General features: G+C 36.1%; 1 protein-coding gene across 2 annotated transcripts in view; it reads right to left on the bottom strand.

The window, feature by feature from the left end:
• Positions 1 to 13345, bottom strand: part of LOC122009161 (probable inactive ATP-dependent zinc metalloprotease FTSHI 4, chloroplastic) — a 44258-nt gene that overhangs the window by 670 nt on the left and 30243 nt on the right. For both annotated transcript variants that reach the window (XM_042565188.1, XM_042565189.1), the window contains exons 12-16: positions 12684 to 12847; positions 12474 to 12579; positions 12193 to 12269; positions 507 to 650; positions 250 to 417 (exon numbers count right to left, since the gene is read on the bottom strand). In XM_042565188.1, the coding sequence (XP_042421122.1) occupies positions 274 to 417; positions 507 to 650; positions 12193 to 12269; positions 12474 to 12579; positions 12684 to 12847 (635 nt within the window). In that variant the 3' untranslated portion in view covers positions 250 to 273. The remainder of the gene's footprint in view (positions 1 to 249; positions 418 to 506; positions 651 to 12192; positions 12270 to 12473; positions 12580 to 12683; positions 12848 to 13345) is intronic.

Below are 13345 nucleotides of genomic sequence, written 5' to 3' on the forward strand. Positions count from 1 at the left end.
AAAATAATCGACTTATATTTACTTTGCCTATTCTAATTGATAACTGATAACATAAACTAATAGTGTCAACTTTTGCCTGAAATAGACAGATGCTAACACTGATGATGCAAGTTATGAATAACATAAGAAGCTTAAGACGATGATATTTACTTTTGCATTTAAGCTAATAGAGAGTTACCAGCCTATTCAAAAGATGAGAATTAGCTTAGTCCAAAGCACAGGTGCCATGATATGGCATTCTTTAGATACCTCTATATCCTTAATATTTAATTTTTAAAGGAAGTGGTCAGCCACCAAAAGTTGTGGTCGTCCTGCGTCTTCTTCAATCTGCCTAGAGACTTCATCCTTGATCTCCTTGATTTTGTCATCCCAGATACCATCTATCAACTTCCAAGTTTGATCACTGATGATTTGTGTCTGGAGTGGCATGAAAAATAATTAATTTTAGCATCATTGCATCAAGTGTTACTTTTAATATACACCCTCAATATGCACAACTAAATTACCTCTGACGGCCTCGGTGCACCAAATGTTGAAAATCCAACATTTCCTGGTGCAAATGTAACCCTCCCAGGAAGAGAGACACCATGGGTTCCCCATCTTCCAGCATAAATAAGTGCTCCGTACTCATCAACTGGTCGTACCGGAGACTGCACAACATAAATAGGCAAAGTACTTGAAAAGAAGCAACAAAACACCCAAGGGTAAGATGTGATTACTGCAAACATGAAAACATATAGCCATAAACTAATAGGAAGATTATTGTTTCGTAAGTGATTCACCAATTTTGAGTAGATTGCCAAATCCATGTTCAATTCTAGCCTAATTTCCTGTGGCCCTAATCTTTCTTGTGTTTTCTTTAAATTTCCTAACATCATTAATGATCTAATGCTAGTCAGTTGATTCTCAATTGATCAATCTAATGCATGGTTATGGCTATTTATCAACTATTTCCATGGATAAATATTATTCTCAAATCAAGTTATATTTTAATACCTACCAATAAACCATAAAAGAAATTAAGCTATTATGAATCCTGCAGTTCTATGATTACTCTTACCTATTTCATTAGCCAATTCATGTTATTTGCTCTACCATATCATGGTTTTTAATTAAATTAAACTAGGTATCAAAATCTAACAAAAGGAGCCTTAGCACAATGGTAAAGTTACTGGCACAATGGTAAAGTTACTGTCATATGACCTAGAGGTCACGTGCTCAAGTCTCATAAACAAACTCTTGCAAAAAAGGATAAGGTTGTGTACAATAGACCCTTGACTGCATTGGCGGAAGTTTTGTGCACCGGACTGCCCGTTTTTTAGGTATAGAAATCTAAAATGTTAATTTGAGGCTAACTTATGGCATGTTGAGCAAATTAAGGGAGTAACCTTGTGTACATGATGTCAATTCAAAATGAGTGAATTATGGGTTAACAGAGTAAGAATCAGAGACAAATTGATAGTAACGAGTGAACTGGTGACTTCAAGCAAATTGGACCAGATCAATTTGATTGAATAGGAAACTATAAATATCAATATTTATTTCCCTCCTATCCTGTGAAACACAGCCCCTTTCCCTTTCTATTCCCAAGTAGTCCCCCCTTCTTGTTGTGTTTGTAACAATGTGCCTCACTCATGCCACCTGCAAGGCATGGGCAAGTTGCCAAAATCTCTGAGTCCAAAAACAGAAGAGCTGATTCTGCTCTCTTACCTAATACACCTATGAATGGCGAAACAGAGTTTGCCTTCTACCCTACTAACTTGCAATTTATGGTAGAGGAATCAAACAACATGATCTCATTGATCAATAGCGGATAAATATTGGAGAAAGGAAGACATCCCAACCGAAGGATCTGTCACGGTTGCACAAGAGAATACCAACCAAAGTAAAACTAAGGAGACATCCCAAAGCAACCCTCGAGATAATCTTTGGTGCACTTACTATAAAAAGCCAAAACATGTCAAGGATCATTGCTGGAAATTGCATGGAAATCCAACTATTTCAAGCCGAGAATAGGGTCGGCGAGGTGATCAAAAAATTCTACTGCAAGCTCATCAAGTTTCCTCCATAAAAGTTATTACACAAAACTCGACCCAATAGCCTCGCCTCCTAGAGAGAATACTCTAGGTTACTTTAATCAAGCTAAGATCGAGAAACTTCGAAGTTTATTGAGGTCATTGGAGTAGCCCACTGGCTCTTGTTCATTAGCATTCTCCAATAAGTCACTTTCTCATGGATTACATGCCTTAGATCAATTTATATAAGATGCTTGGGTATTGACTCAGAGCTACAGATCACATGACACCTTCCCAAGTCCATTTTACAACATATTCACCTTGTCCTAACAATAGAAACATCATTATTGTTGATGGTTTTGTAACCATGGTGTGTTGGCCACATTCAGTTGAGTCCTTATTAAAAGATGTACTTCATATTCTGAAATTATCCACTAGTCTTCTGTCTATTCACAAACTAACCCGTGATATGAATTATAATGTCTTCTTTGATCCCTCTCATTGTGTATTTCAGGATCAGACTTCACAGAAGAAAATTATACTTCTATAAAAAGGGTGGCTTCTACTATCTCAATGCGTCAGCCACATACTTATCTACTGTCAAACATGTTTTCTCAAAGTTTTATTTTTCTATTTCAAATAATGATCTCATTTGGCGTCAACATTTCCGTCTTGGTCATCCTTCATTTATTATTTTAAAGACAATGTTCTCTTATTTAATAGGGTTAAGGTTTGAAGATTTTCATTGTGACTTGTGTGGTATGTAAATTTATCAAACATAAAAGGGGTTCCTTTCCAAAAAGCAATAATAGCAATAATTTTCACTTTGTAATAGTGTTCATCCTTCATGACACACAAAGACATGATAGGTATCAACAAGAATAAATAAAATAGCAAGAACACATAAATCTTCCGTTTAATATCATTTAATATTATGTCAAGTACAAAATTTGACATAAGTGGACCAACTCCCTTAAATGCGCCAAAAATCACAAACTTGGCACACTTTTGGATTTTATCCTACTGTATCAATTTTTTATCGACTTAAAAACTCAATTTTTATTGACACACACTAAAGTCCTCTAAGATAAGATTTGAAATTTCATTATTGTTATACCTTGAAAATATCCTAAAAAATCAATTTTATCATGATTGGGTAACTACTCTTTCACTCTAGTTTAGCACACATTATACCCATCTAGTGTGAAGGGATCACACTCTTAGGAATCCAATATCTATTGGAGCTCCTTGGGTGTACCAAGTACTCACTAGGATTAACTTCCCTATATATCTTTCTAATGACTTTTCTAGACTTCTTAAAAGCCTTAGTCATACTAGTCACATCAAAATTAACACTAGATATGATCTCCCTATCAACCTTGAATTTACTCTTAGACCTAGAGTTTGTTTCATAATTATATAGAACTATATAGTATGAGAGCATATTTTCCTTAGATTTAGGTTTGTATGATTGTATCCCAAACTCTTCTCATCATTAGATAGATAATCCTTACTTACCTAACCCTAGATTTTATTTTAGACCCCTTAACCTCATTTGTCATTTTTCTAAGGGCCTTCTCCAATTTATTTAATCTTGACCTCAAAACATGATTTTCCATCTCTAATTCCTTAATTTTTTATTTTTCATATCTTGGTTGGACCTAATTCTTTCTGAGATATATCTAACCTTTCTTAGGATTTTTGCTTAGATCACTCTCTACCCTCCTATACTTAGGTAACATAGTTCCAGCAGGATAAAATCTAGAATTGTCATTAGGTGTATCAAATTTTTAATTTTTGCGATAATGAGCACTAAAATCATAAAATCTTATTCTAGCATATTTGTTATCATGGCATAATGGAATTACATTATGAAATGATACCTTAGATTTGACTTTAGAAGTTCTCCCTATGTTTGAGCTTCCTCATTTGTCCTTAGTTGAATTCCTCCCTCTCGGACAATGATTCCAATAATGTCCTCATTGTTTACACAAGAAGCATACTATATGCTCCTTGCTCTTTTTATCAAGAATTTGACTTCCTTTGACTTCTCCTTTGCCTTGGGCGTTACTAAAGCCTTTTCTTTGTTAATTTTAGACAATTGCTCTTATAATGCCCCTACTCCCTGCACTCATAGCATATTATATAATTTTTATTTCTAAAAATTACACTTGTTTCACCTTCATGAATTAAGTTATCTCTGCTAATCGAGATGGTATAAGCTTCCTCCTCATTAGCTCCGAATGTCAAAGATTCTTCTCATTCCAGTGTCAATGGCCTAACCTCCCCTCAATCCTTGAGATAGAGGTTTCTTCATCTTTCATCTCGAATATTGAGCATCTCTCAAACTTGTATTTGCCTAATTTATACAAAATATCATTAGGCACCAAATTAATCAAAAGTTTAGTTACCTTGTCGTTTCTCTTAAATTTTTGAGTATGCTCCTCAATTTATTTTTTATCTTAATGAATTTTCCTTTGCAATCCGATGGGGCTTCAAATCCCTCTATTAGGATGAACCAATTGATGTTAATCATGAAGAAATTTTTCATCCTTGCCTTCCATTAAGAAACCCTCCTAATTCTAAAGTAGGTGGAAATCAGATGTCATGTCCAAAGTTATCTCAGACCTTTACTGCAAATCTAGTGTTGTCATAGACAAGGTCAACAAGCTCATTCAGGTATTTTCCCGATAATTGAAAATAAAGCCAAGTCATTTAGGCGATGGACTATCGATTCAAGAGCATCAAAACATATGACAGGTGATATATCTTTATTCCATAACTATGTCACGACAAGACAAGCCAAATATCCGTGTTGCTAACGGAGCAATGGCTAAAATCACCAGTGTTGCTTCAGCTAAAATAACACCAAACATATGTTTGAAAAACGTTCTTTATGCTCCCACACTAGATTGCAATTTATTATCCATCGATAAATAACTCATGATTTAAAATGTTATGTTAAATTCTCCCCTCATCATTATGAATTTCAGGATACAGGATGGGGAAGACGATTGGCAGTGCGGAGCTGTATTCAAGACTCTACATTATTCACGAGATTCCACCTCTATCTAGTTGTCATCTGACTTTTAGCAAACATGCCGAAATCATGTTATGGCACCAACGGTTAAGTCATCCAAATTTCGCTTATCTTGTCAAGTTGTTTCCAAATCTATTCCTTAATGAAAAATATGTTCTTTTCAATATGAGATTTGCCAACTTTCTAAATAATACACGGCCCCCTTCCCAAAAAATTCACTATAAACCATCCACACGTTTCGCACTCATTCATAGCGATGTTTGAGGTCCATCCCGAATCAAAACTCTCACGGGAAATTGCTGATTCATAACCTTTGTTGATGATCATACACGACTCACCTGATTATTTCTAATGAAAGAAAAATTTGACGTCGGTTACATATTCGAAAAATTCTTTCATAATCCAAACACAGTTTCATACATCTATCTAAGTACTTAAAACCGACAATGCGTTTATGGTTGGGGCTTTACCAAAAAGCCCATGAGGGTGCATAGGTCCATCACAAAGGCCTATCTAGTCCGCAGCAAACGGCTCGCGGTAAAGACACATCAAATCCGTTAACAACTGGTCACATGCTAAAAATGACATCATGGGACTTTGAGACATCGGGCGGCCCGTACCCATGACACAAGAGGAGGTTGACAGAGATTAGGGGAGACATCTATGGCTCCTAGACACATGATTGAGACACATGATATGGAGGATATGAAGACACTCGTGATAGAGGAGTTAGGACGGAGGGCACAAGACAGAGCATGGCTAATAACGATGAGACACAAGTAGTATAGATTGAGATCATGGGTGATGTTGATTGATACCTCATCTTCGATATCTCATATTAAGGATGAGCAGACTGCCAACATGCGTAGTAGAGAGTGTGAGAGATGGTACATGAGTGAGCATATGTAGGCAATCGCGGTTCCCCTTCCAAATCTGACAGTTCGTCAGACATGATATAAGGGGCTCCATGATCATTTTTGTATATCTGTGCATGTTTGATGATATATATTTACCTTTTCATCAAAAAAAAAAAAAATCGACAATGCAAAAGAGTACTTCATCTCAAACCTAGGAGTGTTTCTTAACTCCAAAGGTATCATTCATCTTAGTTCTTGCATCAACACTCCACAACAAAATGAAGTTGCCAAACATAAAAACAGACACCTTCGGGAAGTAACTCGTTCTCTAATATTTTCCTTTAATGCACCCAAAATCTTCTAGGGCGATATCATCTCTACTGCCACAATACCTCATCAACTGTATACCATTTTGCATCATCAACTTCCAAAACCCAATTCAACGTCTTCTCCGTTTGATTATATATATTTACCTTTTCATTAAAAAAAACAACAATGCAAAAGAGTACTTCACCTCAAACCTAGGAATGTTTTTTAACTCCAAAGGTATCATTCATCTTTGTTCTTGCATCGACACTCCACAACAAAGTGGAGTTGCCAAACATAAAAACAAACGTCTTCTGGAAGTAACTCGTTCTCTAATTTTTCCTTTAACGCGCCCAAAAACTGGGTAAGGCTGCGTACAATGGATCCTTCCCCGGAACCCCGCATAGTAGGAGCTTCATGCACCGGGCTGCCCTTTTTGCCGACCCCACCTAGTGGGAAAAGGATTGGTTGTTGTTGTTGTTGTTGTTGTTATTGTAACGCACCCAAAAACTTCTAGGGCGATGTCATCGCTACTACCACATACCTCATCAATTATATGCCATCAAGCATCGTCAACTTCCAAAACCCATTTCAACGTCTTCTCCAATCTTTCCCACACCAAAATTCTTCAGTCACTCCCACACACCAAAATCTTTTGGCGCACATCCTTTATCCACATCCACAAACATCATCGGGGCAAACTTGACCCTCTCTCCACCAAATGCATGTTCTTGAATATTCATCCCTTCACAATCGAACCAGGAGTGCTCTGGTTATGACGTTGTATCCTTTGACTGAGGTGCCAGGTTCGAGCACCCCCCTGCGCAGACTCTTATCAATTAAGTGGTACCGTTCCCTTCGAGGATTTCTGATAAGGGATCGTTTCGGCGGTGGTGTCGGTTACTATAAAAAGTTTACCCATACAATTTTTTTTTTGTCCCCTCGAATGGGTCTAGTGGCTAGCGCATGAGGTGTTGCCACAATGAGGTCTGGGGTTTGAATCTCGGCAAAACCGAGGTAAATACCTCCCTTATGTGCTAGTCACTATTCCAAAGGCTAGTAGTCGCTCGTGATTTACCTCCTCCGTGTTGCCCTTGGGACGGGTTGGCGGGGGCGCTGGGGGCGAGCGTATTCGCTTTTTTTTTTTTTTGCCACAATTGAATATTCATCCCTTCACAAGGAATACAAATTCTACTCACCTACCACTAAGAAAACCTACATCTCCATGGATGTCACATTCTTTGAAAATCAACCATACTACCCCAAGTCCGAAACAACTTGAGAGAATATCATCCCAAAGAGCCTAAAATAATCCATGCAACAAATATTGTGCCTAAGCCTACTCCTGACACAAACATTGTGCTTGAGCCTACTCGTGACATAAACATAGCCCCTACCGAATCTAATCCACTAGAAGAAGTTCGTGTATATACTAAACGAAAAACACGCTCAACACCAATCCAAAAGTTGGAATTAGATTCAGATCCTAATGACACAGGTACGACCATAAACCATGAATTTAATTTACCCACAGTAGATCTGGAGATACCAATTGCTTTAAGGGGTCAAATCATGAACAATGCACCACATTTCCAATTACATCTCTTATGAAAGGCTATCCTCAAAATACCGAGCATGTATAGCTTCCTCCAACAACATTAAGGTCCCATCCAACATTAATGAAGCTCTAAATAAGACAAAATGGCAACAAGCAATAAATGAAGAAATAAGAGCACTGCAAAAAAATAGCACTTGGTATATATGCGAACTACCAAAAAGGCAGAAGACAATTAGGTGCAAATGTAAACTCAAAGTCAAACACAAGGCGGATAGAATAGTTGAAAGATTGAAGGCACAATTGATCACAAAGGGTTACTCACAGTCTTATGGAATATATTATCAAGAGACATTCGCTCAAATTGCTAAACTTTAACATAATCAAATCCCCCCTAGCTGCAAACAAGAACTGGCAACTCCACCAATTGGACGTTAAAAATATCTTTCTAAATGAAGACTTGGATGAAGAAACCTATATGTAAATTCCATATGGAATCGGACCATACCCTAACAAAGTATGCAGATTACACAAATCTTGTAGGGCCTCAATCAATCCCCTAGAGCGTGATTTAACAAGTTTGCTACATTTGTAACCAAACACGGGTACAAACAGTGTCAAGCGGGTCATACTCTTTGTAAAAATCTCAACCATCAACAAAATCTCCCTTCTTATTGTTTATGCCGACGACATCATTGTCACAGGAGACGACGAGAAAGAAATAGCTCTACTGAAGGAGCTCCTCACAAGAGAATTTCAAACCAAAGATCTAGGAGATCCAAAATTCTTCATAGGAATGGAATGCAAGATCGAGACAAGGTATCTTTTTTCCACAACGAAAATACATTATGGATCTACTAAAGGAAACTGAAATGCTGGATGCAAACTAGTGGGTACCCCAACGGATGGATCAATAAAATTGGTTCTACAAAAGACCAGGCACCAACAGACAGGGGAGATACCAACGACTTGCCTATCACATACTCGACCCAATATCAAATTTTCTATAAGTGTGGTAAGTCAATTCATGAATAATCCCACAAAGAACACATGAAAGTCATTTATAGGATTCTTAAATATCTTAACAGTACTTTGGGCAAATGACTACTATTCCGAAAAATTGAAGACACAAACATACATGTTTACACTGATGGGGCCAGAAACGTTAATGATAGACAATCAACCTCTGGCTACTGCACGTATGTAATGGGAAATTTGATAACTTGGAGAAGCAAAAAGTCATCCGTAATGGCTAGAAGCAGTACTCAAGCTGAATACATGGCTCTTGCTCATGAAATCTATGAAGGAATATGGATCCAAAGAATTATGAATGATCTCAAAGTTTCCACAAAGACGACAATTAAACTGCGGTGCGATCAACGATAGAACTAAGCACATTGAAATTGACCGACATTTCATTTCAGAGAATGTGATGAATGGAAACATGGAACTCATACATTTTCTCTCGACATCAAAAAGCTGACATTCTCACAAAGGCTCTCCCACGCAATAACTTTGAAGAGCTACGTGACAAGTTGGGCATAAAATATTAATTGCAAGCATGCTTTCCCATTTCCCCTTGATATCCTTTGGACTTCCTTAGCTTCCTTTAATGTCATCTTGGAAATATGTATTTCATTTACTTTTCTCTTGCTTTACATTTTATTTATAGAATCTCTCTTGTACATTTGCTCTATCAAGAAATAAAGAATCAATAGGACATATAGTCCTATTTTTTCATCTCTTGGCTGTCTTAAGATTTTGATATCTTAGTTGATTTCATCTAGTGTATAGAATTGTTAAGAGATTTATAGAAGTGAAAAATGTCACATTTTGCTTTCAATGTTTTATTTCAATCATCTCATTTAGCATTTTGATAATGTACATTATTGTTGTACTTCCTTTTAACAAAAGAAGGGGAGTCTTGGCGCAAGAGTAAAGTTGTTGCGTTGTGACCAAAAGGTCATAGGTGTGAATTCCGGAAACATCCTCTTACAAAAAGCAGGGTAAGGCTGAGTACAATGGATCCTTCCTCGAGACCCCGTATAGCGGGAGCTTCATGCACCGGGCTGCCCCTCTTCCTTTTAACAAAAGGAATAAGTGCATATGTTTGTTGAACAATTCCTATTTACTTTGAGACATTCATTGTCATTATAATTATTGGTTACCTTTTATTAAGCTGTCAATAAGTGGAGTAGCTCCTGGTACATGGAAGTCTAACCTCGGTCCTGACAAGTGACCTTTAGCCCAATTTTTTCTCCATTTTCATATGAAATGTGTTTTCTCTTCTCAATCAGCATTACTTATCGTAGCCAGTGGCATAGGACCATATCATATGATTGTCTTGTTAATAATATTTCTTCCTTTAAAGTTTTTATCACTAATGAGCTGCACAACTTGAAAAAGGTAAGTACATTTTAGGAAGTCCATCAAAGATGTCAAGGTCCATAACCAATTAAAATTCAAAAACTAGTTTTACATCTGGTTTCAATCACTAATCAGGACACTTTTCTGCACTTGCGAGCTGTGAGATGCACAACCTCAAAAAAGGTACTGATATTTTAGACAGTTCATCATAATAGCTGGCATGATCCATTCTATCAAATAGTCATCAAAGTTTGTAATAATAGTTTCAGCAAAATGGATTTGTTCTGATGCCAACCTATGGCAACAAAGTGGTAAAGGTCGAACATAAAACTATTCATGCAACAGAGGCAAATAAATGCTACTTATCATCATCCATGGACATATAATATTTGTGGTATCTATTCCTTGAGATGCTATCATTTACGGGATGCAGAACCCCTGTTTCTGATCATTCATAACTAGAAGAGAAAATCTTACCTATTTCATCCATCTGATGTTTTACCAGTCAACGTCAGGTCTCAATTTTGTTTCATACACCAAATGCTTTCTTTGATGACATATAATATTTGTGGCATCTATTCCTTGAGATGTTACCATTTACGGGATGCAGAACCCCTGTTTCTGATCATTCATAACTAGAAGAGAAAATCTTACCTATTTCATCCATCTGATGTTTTACCAGTCAACGTCAGGTCTCAATTTTGTTTCATACACCAAATGCTTTCTTTGATGTTTTTCCTAGTCAAACAAGAATGGTTCAACTTGCTTATTCTGGTATTCCCACTTAGTGTAAGCCATTCACCTGCCCTTCCCATAGATTGTGAGAGCTTCCTTGAAATTCCCCTAGTACCGTCACTGCCTCTTGTTTCCTTCTACCATGGTTTTGACAGAGCTATGTTCTAGTGCTACTTCAGTGTTGATTTGTCATGCTTGTATCAGGAGAGATAAAATGAGATTAAAAATTATGGGATGCAACTACACAGAATCAATGTTTAGACATAGCCAGATTCACAGTTCCAGCCCCTAGATTTGTAACAATCATAGTTGGCAAAATCAATCAAATACCAATATGAATCGTCCACAAATCAACATATCACAAAGATTGAGCAGTTTAAAAAAATTAAAAAAAAAAAATTAAGAAATTAGCTATAAATTAGTTAGATTATATTAGAAATTTTGATGGAATCAACTGAAAATTGGTCAAATTGAGAAAACTTTAAGGGGAAAAAAGGACTGATCTAGCTTTCCCTTCAATCTATCTTGATTTTTAAAGAACATGTACATGAAGATAATAGTCTTTGTTATCTTCATAGCATTGTGCTCGGGATTCACTAAGAGATCAAGAATCAGTAGTTAAACATTACCATCACTTGTTACAATTGATGTGTCACTCATCTTTCTCACACACTCATCTTTCTCACACTGACTATTAATCAAGCAAGGTTAATATGGATCGAGAGGGAACACAATAATCTCTGGATCACAACCTAAAAGTGTCTTTCTTTCAACTGAAAGGAGATGAAATCTAGTTAAGACCTAATTAGACCCAATAATAACAAATTAATAAATAAATTAAAATTTTAGTGTTATTACATACTCTATACAAAAGATATTATTTCAATATATTTGGGTAAAATCTATTTTTATTATTTATTAATTTTATATTATAAGTATCACACTGTTTGTCGATTGTATTATTAATAATTGAATATATAATCTCATATAAAAATAATTTTATTTTTTTTTCACATTTTTTACTTTTTCAGCCAGTTGAGGTTTCACTGATCAAACCAATCCAATGTTAACCAATACATGGATTCTCTAACTGGAGGATCCAAATTTGACAATGATGGCAACAATCATCCATGAACAAATGTATATTAGTGAACATAATATTCAACTAGAAAGTAAAGCGTGTGAAGTTAACAAGTAAAAGGTAAAATTCAAGCGATAGACATCATAAATATTCTGTTTTTCATTTGCGCAAGAGCAGTCTTCCAGAATTATCAGAAAAGCATCATGCAACGAAGCAACTGCAGACAATATACGTACTTGAGGAATTCGTGGTGCTTTTTCATAGATGTCCCAGATCTCCATAGAATTAATTTGATCTTTCTCAAGCAAAACATCTAACATAATAAAATAATAAATACTTCAGTCCCAGACTATATAGGATTTAACAGTATTGATACAGTTTCAGCCTTTAACATAATAAAATTTAATCTCACATAGAATTGGCCTGTTTGCTGGGTTTTTGTGTCTAGTTGATACAAATAGCCTATCAAGAAATTATTTATCCAGAATATTTAGAAGGAAGAAGTTAATCTAAATACCTGTAATTGTCTCTACTGCTGAACGATATTCTTTCAGAACAGACAAGCACTGCTCGAATGCAAAACGCATGTACTCATCCCTGAGAGCCTCTAACTTCGCTGCAAGCTGCAGTCAAGAAAATGCTTTTCTTCATTTATTAGAAAAGATAGGTGATTGGGTAACATAGTTTTGGACAAATGGGAATTTTGCCATTGAATTGCTGTACACACATTAGGCACAAGATCACTTTGATTCCTATAGTATGCTTTGCCAAATGCTGTCATCCCTGTTTGGAGAATCAAGCGTTGTGCATGGGTTGATGCTTCAGATATAGATTTCGCCGATATCCAACACAAATTATCAATCCCAAACATCTCCTCTTCAATGACTCTAGCTACAGTTGTAACATATCAAGAAAAAAACACATTAGAAGTTTTATTCATTGAGAATAAAATTAATTAATTAGTACAAGAAGAAAACAGTAGACAGAAAAAAAATCTTCCTACAACATAAAAGCTACAATGTACTACTATGTTTAGACATTTATAAAAGATGCGCAAAGAGTATAAATTATAAGAAACATATTGAATTTTCGATTTGAAGTATTTCTGAGTACTCAAGACGCAGTCTGCAGAAGTTCCAATTTCCACGAACCATTTTACTGGACATGAAGCACACTAACATTCTTGGTGAAGTGGTATAAGCTGAGTTTTACTAAAACTCTAAACAAACCAAGCTTGGTTCACAAATAGGCCAATGCATGAGCGTATAATTGGCATGACTACAAGCTCATAAATGAAGTACTTGTGTGCTTAACCATAACATCCCTCATGAACTTACAAACAAGTTTGTTGATTGAAAATTGTTAATGAGCTTGAAGTACTTGTGTGCT

This window comes from Zingiber officinale, chromosome 8A (genome assembly GCF_018446385.1).
Source record: "Zingiber officinale cultivar Zhangliang chromosome 8A, Zo_v1.1, whole genome shotgun sequence".
In the NCBI taxonomy this organism is placed as follows: domain Eukaryota; kingdom Viridiplantae; phylum Streptophyta; class Magnoliopsida; order Zingiberales; family Zingiberaceae; genus Zingiber; species Zingiber officinale.